The 17,381-nt window shown below is 41.0% G+C and overlaps 1 protein-coding gene across 4 annotated transcripts in view; it reads right to left on the reverse strand.

Moving 5' to 3' along the window:
* Positions 1 to 17,381, reverse strand: part of fam13b (family with sequence similarity 13 member B) — a 123,561-nt gene that overhangs the window by 79,826 nt on the left and 26,354 nt on the right. For 3 of the 4 annotated variants that reach the window (XM_050041954.1, XM_050041951.1, XM_050041953.1), the window contains exons 2-3: positions 11,150 to 11,297; positions 5,184 to 5,393 (exon numbers count right to left, since the gene is read on the reverse strand). In XM_050041954.1, coding sequence (XP_049897911.1) covers positions 5,184 to 5,349 — 166 coding nt within the window. In that variant the 5' untranslated portion in view covers positions 5,350 to 5,393; positions 11,150 to 11,297. Of the gene's footprint in view, positions 1 to 5,183; positions 5,394 to 11,149; positions 11,303 to 17,381 lie in introns of all 4 variants that reach the window. The other variant, XM_050041952.1, reaches the window with a different exon arrangement.

Below are 17,381 nucleotides of genomic sequence, written 5' to 3' on the forward strand. Positions count from 1 at the left end.
AGTGTCCTCAGCTTCTCAGTCAGATCCACCCCTCACTCCTCCACAGTGACAGCCTCTCACCCAAATATAGTCACTTCTGACTCAAAAAAAAAAAAAAAGAAAGGACAGACCAAGACTGCAACGGCTGAAGTGACGAACTCAAGGCTCCAAAACGGGAGTCCACAAACCAACAGGTAAAGTCACGGTAGCTACGTCTATTATTTTTACAGTCTATGGGTCCTGCTGATCTGTCCCGTAATATTCATCTTCAATATACCTTCCTTTATCTGGTTATTACTGCACACAATTTTAGCATTCAGCATTTCCTTCATTTCATGGGGGCCATTTTCACAGCCATCAATTTGGGCCGGTTGTTTAGGTGCCCACCCGAGTGCGGTTGCTGTGTTCACACCTGCCCAAACGAACCGCACTTAAGGGGCAAACGGACCTGAGTTTGATTGAACCGAACCAACAGGGCAGGTGTGAAAGCACCTGAAGATATCCAGAGGAAAACATCAGCTCTGAACATCAGCAGCTCTCACTCTCCTTTCACATGCACAAACACATACGTGAACTGCAGCTGGCCCTGGAACACCTTAAGTATGTATGAGCTCTCACACACACTTGCAATGGCTGGATCTCTTCTCGCTAAGCTGAACAAGACAGGTGCTTAATTAGCTGGGTGCAAATGAGATCCTGAGAAGCCTGGATGTATGTTTGTGAGTCAATATGTGTGCACACTCATGCATGATGGGGTGTAGGATAATGTGCAATACTCATAATGCAAGTTCTGTTAAATATTAAATACACTTTGGTTACTGAAATATTTGATACACAATTTCAAATGGCTCATAATACACACAAGATTTTCTCGGAAAATGGTGAACCTTTAGATTTCATTGCTCTAAATTTTGACTGTTTTCTGAGTGTTTTCGTACTTCTATTGTAGTCGACTAGTCTAAACAGTCAGGGACATTAGTCATCAGGAACATCCCGAGTTCACACCAACAAAACATCCTTAGCACAAAGAGGACTGACTGGTTAGGTGTCTGACTAAGAGCAACATGGGTTATGTAACACAAACTGGTACAGATGATGTTGTGTAGCCAGTATCAGTACCAACCAAATGCAGATAAATTCTCTCTGTGGCTTTAGTTTAAAAACTTAAATTTGGCTCTACAAGTCACCATTTGTCATTCCTCTCATTGTTCCGAGCCAGACGTTTGAACTGCCAACCTGCTTTTATAAAGACAGTGACATAAGACTGAAGTTCCAACTCTGCCACGCTTGAAGAGAAATGTTCCAGGGGGGATGTGGGAAAGGCCCAGGGCCAGAACTTTGGTAGGTTCCTCTCATCGCTGTTAAGCTCTCCTGTTTTCACAAGCAGAGCTGGAGTTGACAGAACTGTTATATAATGACGAAGGAAGCGGACCGCGGATCTGTCTGCCGGTGCATACAGAGTTCATCTTATCACATAAACTGGAGCTGCGCTAACGACATATTTTGGTTTATCATCATCTGATGCAAGAGCAGTCAACAGCAGCAGGGCGTGCTCGTGATTCTGAAACATTACTGAGGACAATCAGATGTAACTGAGAGCTCAGAGGTATGTACTTAGAGCTGATAAGAAGGACACAAATACTGGAATTCAAGTGGGCTGAATTCCAATATTTAACCTTAAATCACATATATTTTTTTCTTATACTTTATTAGTCCCCAAGGGAAATTCAATGTTTTCACTCTGTTGTCATATACACACAGGCCCGTAATACACACACATGCACAAACAGGACCTATACATGCATTAAATGGAGAGATGTCAGACCAACAGGCCCATGGACAGGCGCCCTAAGCAGTCGGAGGTTGGGTGCCTTGCTCAAGGGCACCTCAGCAGTGCCCAGAAGGCGAACTGGCACCTCTCCATATTTGGTCAGGACAGGGACTTGAGCCGGCGACCCTCCAGTTCCCAACCCAAGTCCCTACAGACTGAGCTACTGGGAATCACTAGAGGTCCCACAATATGGCATAATTACGATACTTAAGTCACAATACAATATGAATGTGATTTCAAAGGTTTTGAGACATGCTGAGTATTCTTCTAACATAAAATTGCGATTTTGTTTTTCCTTTTTCCAACTGCAAATTATGTCCCCACAGGAAAACTTTGTCAACATCTGTTTCATCTAATAGCTTTTCAGTCTGTTCCATCTCACATCAATCATTTTTGTATCTGGTGGACTGAAAAAGTCACTGATTTTATCATTTTAGTGGTCGTGAAGTAAAGAAGTAACACGTGAACACTTACTCTATGCCACAAATGTTGAATTAAGACAACGTTCTGATCCTATTTGGATCTCTGTCAGGTCAAAATGTTTAAAAAGTTGAAACAACACCTATATTTATACACAATGAACACCAATAAGCTGACAAGCTCTTTGATGGCAGGTGTGATTAAGCATCTAATTGACGAATATATGGCACTCAAGAATAAATGTCATGTTTTGTCTGAACAACAGCTGAGATGAATGAAACATAATCCAGTGTTAGTATAATACAAATAGTTAGACAGTGTAAGCGCTTAATACCTGGAGGAGACACAGGTGCACGTCAACACTTTGCAATACGAGAAAAATGTTGATGATCTGCTTTAGTCACTTACAGAGAGAAAATTCTGCTGGCCTAAGGCAACGACAGATTTGAGAGCAGATTTAAAGTTTTTGGACTTAGATTTGTGTCACATTCTGCTTCTGTTTTATACTTGTAAATTTCTCCATTTCTTCAGAGTTCATAGTCGGGATGTGTACAATTAGTCGACTAGTCCATTAAACTACGTGGCTACCCTCACTAGCTGACATGGCTGGCACCAAAGAAATACTAGTTGGTTAAATTCATAAAGATAATCAGAGAAGAACAGACGTTTGGATCAGCATGTAAGACGAAACAGCAGCTCTGATTATCAACAGCTCTCCATTGCTCTCTCTTGCACTCACACACACATGAAAAACCACATATGTGTGCTCTCAGAGTCGCATGGGCATCTGGTACAAGTCTGCAGCTGAGATGAATGAAACATAATCGAGTGTTACTGTAATACACTTAGTTAAACTGAGTGAAAATATGAGACAAAGTAAGCTCTTCCCACCTGCAGGAGATGTAGGTGCACATTAACATAGCGCAACACAAGAAAAATGTTGACAATCTGCTTTAGGCACATACAAGGAGAGAATTCTGCTGGCCTAAGGCCCCGATCACACAGAAAGTGTTTTAGCAGCTGGAGGCGAATATTTGTAATTGTTTTTAACGAGAATGAAGCTTTTTGCTCGCTGTTATTGCATCGCTACGTGCCTCACGCTTCTTCACTCTAGGCACCTGGTGTTTTTGCCAGAGTGCTCTGAACTCCTTGAGCTGAAAAAACTTCAACTCAGAGCGGAAAAGCATCTGACATCATCTCCACTTTTTTCCCCATTGTCCAATGAGTTGAGAGGCGGGCCTTCTGTGGTGGTCACGCCAACAACTTTACAGTTGGTAAACAATGGAGGAGAAACCGGAGGTAACAGTTGCTGGATACCCAAAGCTGTACAACTTTATAAACCCCAGTAACTACTATCTCAATAGAAAACCACAGGTGTGGAAGCATATAAGTGCAGTACTTGAAGCAGCCATCATGGAGGCGAAGCTCCAGGACCAACTGGTGATACTCCCCATGATCCACCCTCTTTTTTAGGGTCTCATGTACCCACACAGATCTACGTTTATCTGCTGACAGCCTCTCAACCAGAGCTACAGCAAGTACCCTCTGCCTCAGCATTTTAGTAGCTACTAATTTCTGTGAACTAAATTAAATAAATAAATAAACAGTAGATCACTTACACAGGAAGGTTAGAATAAGGAGGTGAGTCCATGGTTGCCTGGCAACAATAAAATGGTGCAGCAAGAATTTTCTTTTAACTAGTGGCATTCAATTTAAAAAAAAAGGCAGTGAGGTGTGACTCTTGTCTTGCAGGTTGCAATACACCCTGTGTGTGACCAGGGCCTTAGGCAACAACAGATTTTGAGGGCGGATTTATTTATTTATTTATTTATTTATTTTTTAAATTTTGGACTTGGATCCAAAAGACACTAGTCAGCAGCAGAAATGTTAGTCAGTTAAACTTATTATAAAGACACCCAGAGGAAAACAGATGGAGTTTGGATCAGCACATGAGACTAAAAAGTGGCTCTGACCATTAATGGCTCTCCCTTGCCCTGTTTTCTTCAAACACACGGACCAACATACTTGTGTGCTCTCAGAGCTGTACACACATCTGTGTCTGCGTCTACGCAGGCCACAGGCGTATAAGGCAGCAGCTGAGATGAATGAAACATAATCCAGTGTAACGATAACACTTAACAGTTAAACTACAGGAACATACAAGACAAAGTAAGCACTTATCACCTGGAGGAGACGTAGCGGCACATTAACACAGTGCAATACAAGAAAAATGTTGACAATCTGCTTCAGTCACATACAGAGAGAGAAGAGTGCTGGCTACAGGCAACAACAGATTTTAAGAGCAGATTTAGACTTTTTGGACGTGGATTTGTGTCAAACCATTCTGCTTCTGTTTTGTACTTTTAAAACGAAAGTTCTGAGTGTAGCCACTGTGATTGTTTTTAATCGGGGAGAAGGATTTTTAAAAAAACATGCCTCTTCAAAGCGTAAATATGAATATCAGTCAAATGAAAATGATTCTTCATTCAGTTTTTATTAAATTACTGAGCATATGTTTGATGGTTTTTGCTTTCAGTTTGAGTTTGAGAACTGTAGAGTTTACAGTTCCTTTACTGTTGATTGTTTGGTTATAATTAAGAAGTAATGAAGAAGAAGATCATAACACTCAATAAAAAGTAAATTTTTTCTTTTAAAAAAGCATCACAACAAGTGTGGGTGTGGATGAGTCAAGTGAATCTATTGTATCACTGATTTTTTTGTTTATCAATCTCTTAAATTCACTGAAACTGTTGCACTGGCGTCATCAGCCTTAGTTGATATTTTAGGTTTCTGAACACTGATTTGATTTTAGCTGTTCTCATATGAATCATATATTGGATGTGAAATGGTGTGAAACAAAGATCTGCAGCCCAAAAGCTTAAAGAAAAAAAAAACAACTTTTGGCAGCATAAAAATTTTTGGGTTTGCATGTGTGTGTGTGTCTGTCACTCACCATGCTCCTCGATGTAGTCGACGATGTGTTTCACCAGTGCAGGAACCTCATGGCCACTGATTGTGTGAGTGCGCGTCACCTCCTCCAAAGGAACGCCAAAGACCCGCGTGGTGCTGGCTGAGCTCCCGCCCTCGTTGCCTGGCAACGGAGACACGCTCTTCCTCATGGCCTCCTCCTCCTCCTCACCACAGCCCCGCCAAGACCTAACGTCTTTACCAAAAAGAACAGAAAGGCAGAAGGAGTGAGATTAGACCAAAAAAGCAAGATGAAATATTTCACAAAATAAGAGCTTTGGTAAAAGATGCAGCACGACATGAAACATCACTTTTTATCTACAGTGGTCTGAACGCTGCCAAAGAGCAGAGAGAAATCACTTCAGAGGGCTGATAGAGATGCAAGGAGATGACAAGAAGAGTTGCTTTGTTGTTCACAAACAAACAAAATGAGCCCAACACTCTCAAACAGGAGGGAGTGGCTGGTTCTCACATTGTAACAAGTTTGTGAGCCTCCCCTCCTGACAGTGAACCAAAGCAGAGGAGGAGGAGGAGGAGGAAGGGAAGGATGGACAGCAACAATAGGCCTCTGGCCAGCAAAGGCATTTAAACTTATTTTATAACTAGTGTCACCTTTGTTAACAAACACATGTTCGGCAACAACCTTTGTTTCCACGACTTAGACCAGTGGTTCCCAACTGGTCCAGCCACAGGGTCCAGATTGCTCCTTAGTCGTTAGCTCAAGGTCCACACATTTTAATACATTCAGCTTCATACTTGCACTTGGCCATGTCGTCGAGCTAGTTTGCTGTCTCTGTTAAGTAGCTGTCCATTAGTCACTCATTCTACAGTGGGAAATGGCACTTCAAAATAAAAGCTCTGCCCCAGAAATGCACTCCTGCTTTAGCTTCATTTTTCAGAGAGACTAAGGGTGCTTTCAGACCTTGAGTTGTCTTGCTTTGGTCTGAATCAGGGACCAATTTTATTACAAAGTTGTATAATTGTCTAGAGTTGGTTCGTGTTCTCACGGCAGCATTTACAAGCGGACCAGATCAAATGCCTTGTGTGAGAAAGCTGCTCTTGACTGGTCAGAATTTCCATGTGGGATAAATCCAGGAAGTAAACCAAACGTTGAAGAAGAGTACACTTGCAAGATAAATGTGACACTTTCTAATGTCACAATGGAGGGACAACTACGCAGGTTGATTTTAGCGCTGCTCATCGTGGACTATATTGCTGTCATTGTTCATTTTAGTCAAACCATACAGTTTGAAAACGAGGCGCGGCTCCAACTAGAAAACAATGTTTTGATGCATTGGATGTGCTGAATGTGCATATTAAGGCAGTACAGGAGGAGGTGCACATTAATAATCCTCCAGGACTGTAACATGCTCATGTTTAACCCAAACAATGTGTCATGTGACTGCAGTTGGTTCAGATCCAGGTCGGAACACGTTCTCACCACAAATGAACCGCACCAGAGTTAGTTTGTAACCGGACTGAGACCACCTCTTCAAGAAGGTCTTGGTAGCAGATAATATTAACACTACTTATATCAAGCCCTAATGACATGCTTGTATTCAAAGGACCAGTGTGAGGGTGGACAAGATTTATTTGACCAAATTTAGGTTCCATGTATCTCAGTATTTGGGGAGCAGGAAGAGAAGGAGACAGATTTAGGTAAAGTAACAGAGTGGTGCTGCTTACAGACGGGGATTATGAAGCAGGTGTTCTGTCTTTGCTAAATGAAAGGGTTACTTAAGTAGCACACCAGGACTTCCACCTGTATAAAGTGCGACTGTATCAACTTCTTACAACTGTGTTTTAAATTACACAAACACGATTCAGCGTGGGTGAAAGTCAGTTGTTTTTACACTTTGTTTGTTACGTAATCATCACTTTAAGGCCATTACTTAAATTAAGTTCTCCTTCCCTACAGTATTTGTCATGTCCTCTGCCACCATCACTCCTTTAGTTCCCAGGCAAAGGCGATGCTGTGAACGCCTGAGTCAGATAATGGGATGGAAACCAATGCAAAGACAATGATTTCTGTTCAAAGTTTGACTTTGATGATGGTCGGTTGGTGAGTAATCTGAATGCAAACAGTGGCAGATGGTGTCCAGTCTACTCATCGGGGGAGGAGGAACATCACCAAATGTTTATAAGAGAATGTGCGCTGGTTTTCCTTCAATTAAATTAAGCTTACATTATCAGTGGCATTTTAAAGATAAAAGAGCACTGCTATTAATTGCAATAACAACATATACACCCTATAAGCACACTGACCTGTAGATATTTGAAACATTCCTTCTTTTTGCTGTCTAAACAATCAGATTTAAAACATAAAACTACAGTATATCAGAATCCCTGGATTCATGAATTTTACAGCAGCGCTGACAGTTACAAAGAATACATTGACTACATGTGGTTACTGCTCATAAATAAACACACACAGAGTATAATGGGGCAGTCAGACAGGGTTTTTCTACCAAAAACAAGGTTTTACTTGTGAAGTGGTCAGCTGTTTGTTCCTCCTCTCACTCCTCTCATAACCAGTTTGAAAACCAGTTTGTTGTTGCATTTGAGGTCAGCTTGTTATATAAGATGGCATGACTGAACACCTAGAGAGGAATCAGAGGACGTTTTGTTTTTATTTTTATTTTATTTTCATGTTGTATTTTAAGGGTGTAAGTTGTCTAAGGCTGAACTGCACCAACAAGGATTCATTTTAAACCCTGACTGAATCATCGTTAAACTTTAAAGAAGCAACAGACAGGATTTTTGCCTATATATCATTATGAAAATACTGTGGGTTGCACAGGGTAGTATACACAGTAAAATCAGACTATCAGCTTTTACATAGGTTACTTAGTGACTTTGCAATAAGCTTCTGCCACCAGGGAGGAATTTTCGCGGAAAAAATCTGCTTTACAGCAGGAAATGTGTCATGTATTGCCAAACTGGTCGGTCAGCCAATCAGGGACTGGAGCTGGTCCTTATGAGGAACTGGCCGGGGCATGAGATAGTTGAGTCAGGAGCACAATGGCAGACGGACAAAGTTTGGAGATAAGTGAAAAACGGCCTCCCAAAAGAAAACGAGCTAATCTGTCTGAGGAGGCGAGGATGCACAAAAAGGAGAGTGATAAAAGAAGAGGAAAAACAAGAGTAAACCTCAGTCAGGCGTTCAAGAGATGGAGGGAGCTCCGTGACCAAAGAGGCTACAGAACCGATGTCCAGCTAGCTTTCTTTCTAATAGATCAGTAAGTAACACGGCTAAATGTTAGCTAGCCGAGAGAGGACTGTACTGTACTGGCTGCTAGTTAATTCCTAGCTGGCCAGCATCGCAAATCGCCGCAACCAGGGACCGGGTAGCAAGTGTTGGTCGGCTGACATCCTCGTTGCCATTCTACGGCAGCCCTCGGACAGTGATTACCCCCCACATATATCTACATATACATAGAGGTATACTGGTGGCTTTACAGCCTACATTTTATTGATTATCTCTGATCCCCACGGTCAATTTGGTCTTTGCGACAGTGCGAGCAACACCGCTGACGCTAGGTGGCGCCAAGCTAAAAAAAACCTGAATCCTATCTGTTGCCTCTTTAAATCATGTTGAACTTAACTTTCAAATGTACAATTAAGAAAGACTGAATTTAAACCTCTCTTTAAACATCAGTTTAGTTTTCCCTCTAAACCTAGATTAACAGCAACGCTAACTTTCTGTCTCATGGCTTGTGTTAGTGCATGCGACCAAACATAATCACTGTTGTATTTTATCTGTGTTTACTTTCTATTGCTGCTCTGCATGTCTGCATGTAATGCTAAGCTGTGTGTTGAGTTTCGTGTTTCTAACATGCAGCTTGTTGCTCTGCATGGCTTCAATTTCTAATTGCTGTAGTTAATGCTGTCTTTATGTCTTTATGCTGTCTTTGTCCTGTGAATTGTCCTGTAAATGTTATCATTTTATTGGTTTTAAATCATCTTGCCAAAGGACTGCAGTTAAAAATTAGCCAGCCAGCTCGCTAACACTTGCAGATTTACAGACAGTTGATTAATGTGTGTTGTCTTTATAAATGAAATAAAGTATAAAGTACAGACTGAATTTAACTCTGTTGTACCTAATTTTAACTCCAATTTAAAACATGATCCAGTATTTACTTAAAACCTTAACAAACTGAAGGAGTTTTAACTTTTAAAACAGCTGCCTTCATTAGATGGATTGAGTAGAATTATAAAGTTTCTTGAAAAGACTCGACGCAATTGATTTTTATGGTGCTGCTGAATTTCTCTCAAGATACCAGTTCAGCAAGGAAATTGTTCCAGAGCCAAACAGAAAGGCTGGACCAACTGTCAAACGTGGCAGAGAAAGGAGGAAAAATTAAAACTGTGCCAGAGCTAGAACTAGATTTAGATTGAACTAATCCTTATTGATGCAACCCAACCTAAATCAGCATGTTTATTCTTACATGACAGTCAGTGTAGAGATATGTTCAGCATTATCCGAAAGCTGAGTGTTTTTGTAATATTTTCACTTAAAACAACCAATGAGCTGCATCAGTTGGTATTTTGTGGCCAAGTTTAGCTAACAAGCCTCGGACACATGTGATGTAGAGCTCAACCACTTTTCATGTTTATATAAAAATCACAGTTTAAATTAGTTCAATTCTGAACTGAACTGCAAATGTCAATTATATTTATATTAATAACAACAAGATACTGTTTAGTTTTGAATGGTGGGATTTGTACAGTCTGAATTTGGTGTTTTTTTTGCAGCTACTGGCTGTTTCTTTGTCAATATGCGCTCTGTAAGTAAGAGTAGTTGGCTTTTGGGGTCTAGCAAAGTTCCTAGGACCTAAGACCTGAGCTGGGGCCCATACAGGTTCACGTCCAAGTTTTATTCAGGTCCCATTCTATCACCACCGAACCCAGGTCTCTTTGTCATTATGTGTAATCAACAACAGTTTCCAAGAAGACCTGTGATCAGTGCCGATCACGAGAGAAAGCGCTGTGTGTGTAACTTGCGTGACGATAACACTGACTTCAGATCAGCTTATAAGAGAGAAAGTAAAGAAAGACTTGATTTGTGGACCTTCACTGACTAGAGGAATATAAATAAAGAACATATATAAGGACTTTATGACCGCTTCAGACGTGGGGGGTACAGACTTGTTTGTCTCTCTTGTTCACCATGCCAGTAAATCTTTTTGTAGAATGAAGTGAACTATTGATTTGTTGAGAATTTAACCATGTGTACCACGTCCATATTGACAGAAGTCAGTACGTACATGCTTAATTGTATGTGTGATCTAAGCGGCTTAGATCAACTATAAACAAGCGGCTGGCAGCTCACATCACAACAACAACAAAATAATTCATAATAGAGAAATAGATAAATAACTTTAATGCCGGAATTGTTGGGCCCATAAAATAGACACATAACTCTCCTCTCAGACATGCTCTGGGTCAGATAAATATATTTTTATAAGGTGTCAGGTCCAATTAGATCGTGGATCAAATTTAGTGTCCGGTTTCGTCATTTTGGACCCATGAAGACCTCTACACCAAGTCTGTCCTACTGAGGTTTGGTCAAGTTGCTTTCCTCGAGGAAGAAATATACCAAGAGTGGATGAGTGTGATTTATTGCTGTTGAGAAACAACAACAGAGTGGTGAATTCCTCTCTAGGAAAACAACTGGGTCGATTGCATCTTGTCACTTTCAGACAGGTAGTGAGCAGCTAGCTAGGTGGTTATCGAGGGTAAATCACCAACAACTGATCCTGTGATTCATTCTGTGAGGTTATCTTTAGCTTAAGTACCTTAAATGTCAGGCTCTACATAACAAAAGTGATTACTATAATATAAAACATTTTGCACGTGTGTCTAATCTATTTCCTGTCTCAGAGTGAAGTGGGTCCATTCCTTCCCCCAGCAATGATGTGCCTGCACGTGTGTGTGTGTGTGTGAACTCACCGTGTAGCAGTGAAAGTGTGTCCTATCCTCTCCTCCCCTAGCCAGTGAACCACCGAACCATCTATGGCTGCTTCAGGTTGTGGCAGAAGATGAGCCGGTAGTTCCTCATTGACGGACCGCTAATCCCTCTTGCAGGATTCCTTTCTAGCTGCACTGAGAAGAGACGGAGAGAGAGAAGGGAGAGGAGGGAGGAACGAAAGAATAGGAGGTGATGGCAGGAGGAAAAGTCAGAAAAGAAAAGGTGAGGGTGGAGACAGAGGCGGGGAGAGAGAAAAAGATAAAATCGATTAAGAAACAATTCCTGGTATGTTTACACACATCTGATTACATACTTTCTACTGCAATATAATGCAGCAGTGTCTCAAGCTGTGACATATCTATAGCTTTTACATTTTCTGTTCATAACAGCTGCTGTCAGGTGTTTACTATAAACAACATAATGGTGCATAACGAGAAGTTTGTAGCAGCAACAGTCGTAGTCATTGGCCAGCGGTGCCACTCATTCAGCGATTCCTGCTTGTTAATAAAGTATATCAAATTAAAAAATTAAAAATTAACACCGTCCTGACCAAACAGCGTTGCTGTGGCAACATTAGGTCCACCCTCCTGGGGCTTCATTTATAAAACAATGCGTAGGACCTATACATAAAATGTACATACGGACAAAAGCCAAAAATGGTGTGTGCCAAAAAATATCCAACAGTTTCTACAATCAGGCTTCCACCTCACCATCTTTGTCGCCAATTTCCCGCCCATCAAAGTTTCTCCTATCAAGTCTGTTTTTATAGATCAAAACTTTTGCATGGTAAGTGGAGTAAGCCTCTTTCAGGCCTTATTTTGTGGTTACACAATGTTTATAAATCTCCTCTCAGATCGCCCTGGTGAATACACTTTAGCACTGATAGCTATAGTTGGTGCCATTAGCAGTGTCAGCTCGACTAGTGGTGCTAACATAGTTAACAGTGCTAAAGCAGTTTTGCAGCTAAAAAAAAAGCCGCTTACTCATCGTAGCTACCTGTGGGGAGACTGGAAGGTGGCTACCATGTCCTGAGCAACGCCATGCAGTCACTGGGAAGGCGTTAGTAGAGGTAATCGGCTTAAGAACAACACTGCTAGCTAGCTCCCGCCCGACTCAGCTGGTGCTCATTGCAGAGCAGCCAAAGCTAACATAAACTAACCAGTGGAGACTGGAGGGTGGGCAGTGGGCATTATGTTTACACATGTTAACACGACTAGCCAGCTGTCTGTCAGCAAAACCAACAGAATATCAAATAAAAGCAACACATTTACATCACAAAGCATTAACATTTCACCACCTCTAAAAGGATAGCTTTTTGCAATGCGATGCTAAAGCTCAACAAGTCAATCGAGCACTGGACTGAAAGGAAAGGCCTCTCCTATTTCACACTGTTGCGTTTTATTTACTTCTTTCTTGATGATGCTTGCGCTTATCAAATTTTGGTAAAAAAAAACAAAAAAAACAACAACTTTATTTTCAGCAGGTTTAAGTTGCCATAATCAGCCATGTGTCATACATGCCTTTACACTGAGCAAACTTAACATCTTATTTAAAATCATGTAATGCACAATAATCAATGTAAGATGTATAAAATGGGCCGTGCCAACACAGACGCTTGCTGCAACATAATGCGGGCACCACAGTTAATTACTTCCATGCCATATGGGCATACCAGCACTTCTTCTGTGCAGCAGTCACACAAACTTTTCTCCATCTTGGACTGGAGAACAGCCACAGAAAGAGCACTACCAACAAAATCAACACAGCAGTGACTGCTTAATAATAATGAATACCAGAAACATAATAAAAAATACACAGTTACTCATGTTGCTGTGATTCACACTAATCTAATAGAATTAATGTGCATCATATTAAGATGTCAATGCAAAATGACCTTTCTCGTGAGTGGCTGCAGATGTTCACACAAGGTCAAAACCCAAACTCAAATTTAATGCATTAATTAGAACCAATAACAACAGGAACTAATGCGATAAATCAAGCAAATGTTTAATAAACTAAATGCAAAATACCTTTTCATGAATGACCAATGAGACACAGAATGAAGGCTAACGGTTGCACAAAGACAATAAGTCTAATATATCACACACACTACCCATCATCATCATCATCATCTTGAGAAATAACAAGGACACACATCACGATGATAACATGCCAGCTGCATGTTGCAATTTGTATCAGATCATGTATCATGTCTGGTTGAAGGAAGCTCGAACCAGTTTCACTCAGAAACCAAACAAGGTCCTCTTTTCTTATTTAGCATTTCTGGTAAATCTCTCCTGTTGTTGTTTTCTGCACTCCCCCTCTGGTCTTTCTCTCCATTGTCTACACTCCTCTCCCCCCGGTTTCCTTTACACCTTCCTTTCTTTCTTACCCTTCTTCTCTCCCCTTTTATTTCCCCCCTGTCCTTCCTCTCTCATCTCATCTTCCTACTTCAAGGCTTGAGATGTCATGTTGTCCAGGAGTCTGCTGGAGGCGATGACCGAACACAATAATTAAACCGACACCGGTTAGGCTAGAAAGCTGTGCAAGTGTGTGTGTGTGTGTGTGTGTGTGTGTGTGTGTGTGTCCTACATGTCCGTGCATGCCCACGTACACGTGAGCAAACTGTCACTTTGAATCTGTGTGTGATAGGTGTGTGCCTATTAATTGCTGCCACTTGGGAGTGTGTGTGTGTGTATGTATGCATGTCTTGTCTTCAGGTTGCCATAACATGTGAATATGTGTGTGTGTGTGTGTGTGTGTACCTGATAGGGTTTAGAAGTGTTAGGAGTTTATGATGGGATGAAAGGGTAAATGTGTGTTGGTGTGTCGACTCTACTGGTCTATATGGGAATACGGCTGTGTGGTAATATATTAAAAACACAGCTCTACTTTTGAGAGCGCTGTAAAGTCACTGAAAAATACAAGAGATGGAGGAGGCAAGAGAAAATGAGGAGAGAGGGAGAGAGGAATAAAAATACAAAAAAAAAAATACATCGGAAAGCAATACAAAATAATTTTTACTTTAGTTCTTCAATGTTAATATATTTATAAACTAAGCTATTTAAAAAGTGAAAAGCTAAAAATAAGAACTGTCCACAAAAGAAAAATGAATCAATTAATTCAATTCATAAATTGTCAGTGAGTGAGTTGTGACTTTTTTGTCAGTTTATTGCCATTTTTTGGGGACATGGATGGACTCTGAGCTGGGAAGATAAGAGGACAAACACCAGCGTCTTACAAGAGGCAAATACAGACAGCATCACTACCACCATCACAAAGCACCAACTCAGATGGACAGGCCACGTAATATGGATGCCTGATACCCGCCATCCAAAACAAGTCCTCTACTTCTACTACCTCTACTCCACCGGTCAACGTGCACTAGGAGGCCAGAGAAAGTGCTACAAGGACAACATCAGAACCAGTCTCAAAAAATCCAACATCAACAGCTCAAACTGGGAGGCTACTGCAAGTCAAAGACATGCATGGAGAAACTGCCTGCATAAAGGTACCACTTTCCATGAAGATCATCTCCAACAGGCTGCCAGAATCAAGCAGCAGCAAAGGAAGGAGAGGCTCTCCACCAGGCAGGCCCCCACACATCCCACCGCCAGCACCCAACATCCATGCCCACACTGCAAGAAAGTTTGTGGCTCCAGAATTGGCCTCTTCAGCCATCTGAAGACCCTCAACAAGGACACCCAGGAAGGACCATCATACTCGACTTCGAGTGATCGCCGATGATGACCTGTGCATCAGGAGAACTAATTTGGTCTCTTTGTCAGATCCAATTACAACATATATTAATCTAGTCTTTTGTTATGGTGGTTCTGGAAGATTTTTGTTGATTTCATTTTGTTTTTTACTCATTTTTTTTTGTCTTAATTTTGGACTGATAATGAATGTTATTGTCTCATTGATACTGTGTGATTTTAATTTGATATATTTTTAATTTCATTTTGTGAGTTGACCCCAGGAACATGAGCAACCACTTTGTGGCAGCTAATGTGGATCCAAATTAAGAATAAAGAATATGTTTTTAACCTAAAATAGAGAGGTTTGATATGGGATTTGGTATTGATTGAAATTCTATTAATTGCTGTCCAACCCCAACCCTGTTTACAGGAGTTTGTAAGGAGTCTGTTTATTAATGGTCAATGCAAATCTGAACACATTTATTTAAGCCTGTTAGACTAAAGGATTTTTCTAATCAGAAGAATCATTTTAAAAATCTTTTTTTTATACCCACATTGCCCATCTCTGCCACACAAACTCTGCCTTATTGAGCTGCAAATGAACCGTGGTCTTTAATATGCACACTTGCACCTGGCTTGGCAGGTTCATGCCCAGCGTCCTTCAGGAACAACTAAATCAGTCTTGCTTTGCTAGAATACACTGTGTCCTGTCCTGTTACTCCTCCTTTTTCTTTCTTTCCTTTCATTCCTCCTTGTGCTGCACGTTACACAAGCCATTCAACCTACTTAGGTGGTTGGCATCACCTCTACATCAAGAGGAGCTGAGGAGGTGAGCAGGAAAAGGGACTGTCAGTAAGGGAGAACACTTCAGTAAGGAGATATTTTATTCCTTAACTTTCCGTGTGTGTCTTCCTCCTCATGGTGTCTGTCTTTCACCAAAACCAGTTCAAAAGATAAAGGATTTGCTTTCACGCAGCTATCTTTGCAGAAAGACTTAGGTCACTAACATACCTGTGCCCAAAGCTCCTCAAAAATGTTCAATCAGCTAATATAATCAAGGAACAATTCTAGCCAACAACAAGCCTTTTTAAGAGTTTTGGCAACTACCATGTGGAAATAAAATCTTGTGCCATGGTATGAAAGCAGTAAACTCTCCAAATGCAGTCTGTGCAATGCTTCAAACATCTCAGACACAAGAAAAAAAAAGCCACTTTACCCATTTTAGGTGCAAAGGAAAGAAAACAAGGAGCCAAATCACAGATCATTTACCATTCATTCAGTCCAACACTACTATTTGGTATGAAAATGACTAAATCCTGATACTAAAATTAACTTGGGCTTTTAACATCGTTGGTTAATGTAGAATCTAAATCCTTGTCATGACCTTTTAAGTACACTAAATATTATTACTGCATTTGATGGGATAGCGATGATTCAGAGTTACAGCTTTTAATGGATGCCATTTTTCTCTGGTGTTCGGCTCAGTGGCAGATGTGACTCTGCCAAATGCTCTTTAAAAACTGGTTATTTTCTTATGAAGATCATATAGGGAAGATCATATAAAGCTTTTAATATAATGCATTACATATAGTTCCAAGCAGATGTACAGGGTTGCTTATAAAGCCACACATTTATGCGATGGAAAGCTCCTTTCTGCAACTCAGGCGGCGCTGAGGTGACGGATGCATCAGCCGTTGCCTTAAATGGCCCTCATCTGCCCTCCTCCAAACCAAAACTATGAGAGTAAACTCCACTTTATGTCCACCTGCAACACACTCTGAGAGGATGACCTGTACATTTGTGTAACTCATTGCTGAACAAACAATAGACCAGGAGTGGGCAGGACAGACCGTTCTGCCAACATGGAGGAAGCTTTCACTAAAGCCAAGTCAGAGCATCACAGTATTTTTTTAGCATGACAGTTAACAAGGCCTCTTTTTGTACCATTCATATTCATCAGGGGTTAGCAAACAATGTGTGAGACTCACTGCTATCGACACTACTTAGCTCAGTAGCTCTACCTGGGTACACATGATGTAGTTCCCAGTTTTACTGTAGACAGCAAACAGATACTGCCAAACAAACTCAACTAAACCTGAGCTCTGTTTTAAACTGCACCTCCCACACATTCACTCATTTGTATTTGGTTGCCACGATTAAAACATCTGCCACCACTGTTTTGTATTCTTGGTGCTGGACCTTTCATTAAGTGCACAGTTGGAATAAATCTAGGCTACCTTATGAACTGCTCCACAGATTGAGGGCGCAGGCAGGGCAGGAGAACGGTACGGGCAGTGAAAGTGAAACTTAACTTTAAGTGCACTGGGTCTAAAGTTTGCTTTCACTCACAAACAGCTGCCGCTTTTACCCGTCGATCGGACCTGACTAACCCTAACCCTAACCCTATGCAAACTGCTGCTGAAGGAAAAAACAGTACAGTTCAAGGACCAGCAAAAACCTCCGAATTCAGAGAGTGGACTCAGACTGATGCAAGGACATAAATATTTTGTCACCT

The sequence above is a fragment of the Epinephelus moara genome, chromosome 4 (assembly GCF_006386435.1).
Source record: "Epinephelus moara isolate mb chromosome 4, YSFRI_EMoa_1.0, whole genome shotgun sequence".
In the NCBI taxonomy this organism is placed as follows: domain Eukaryota; kingdom Metazoa; phylum Chordata; class Actinopteri; order Perciformes; family Serranidae; genus Epinephelus; species Epinephelus moara.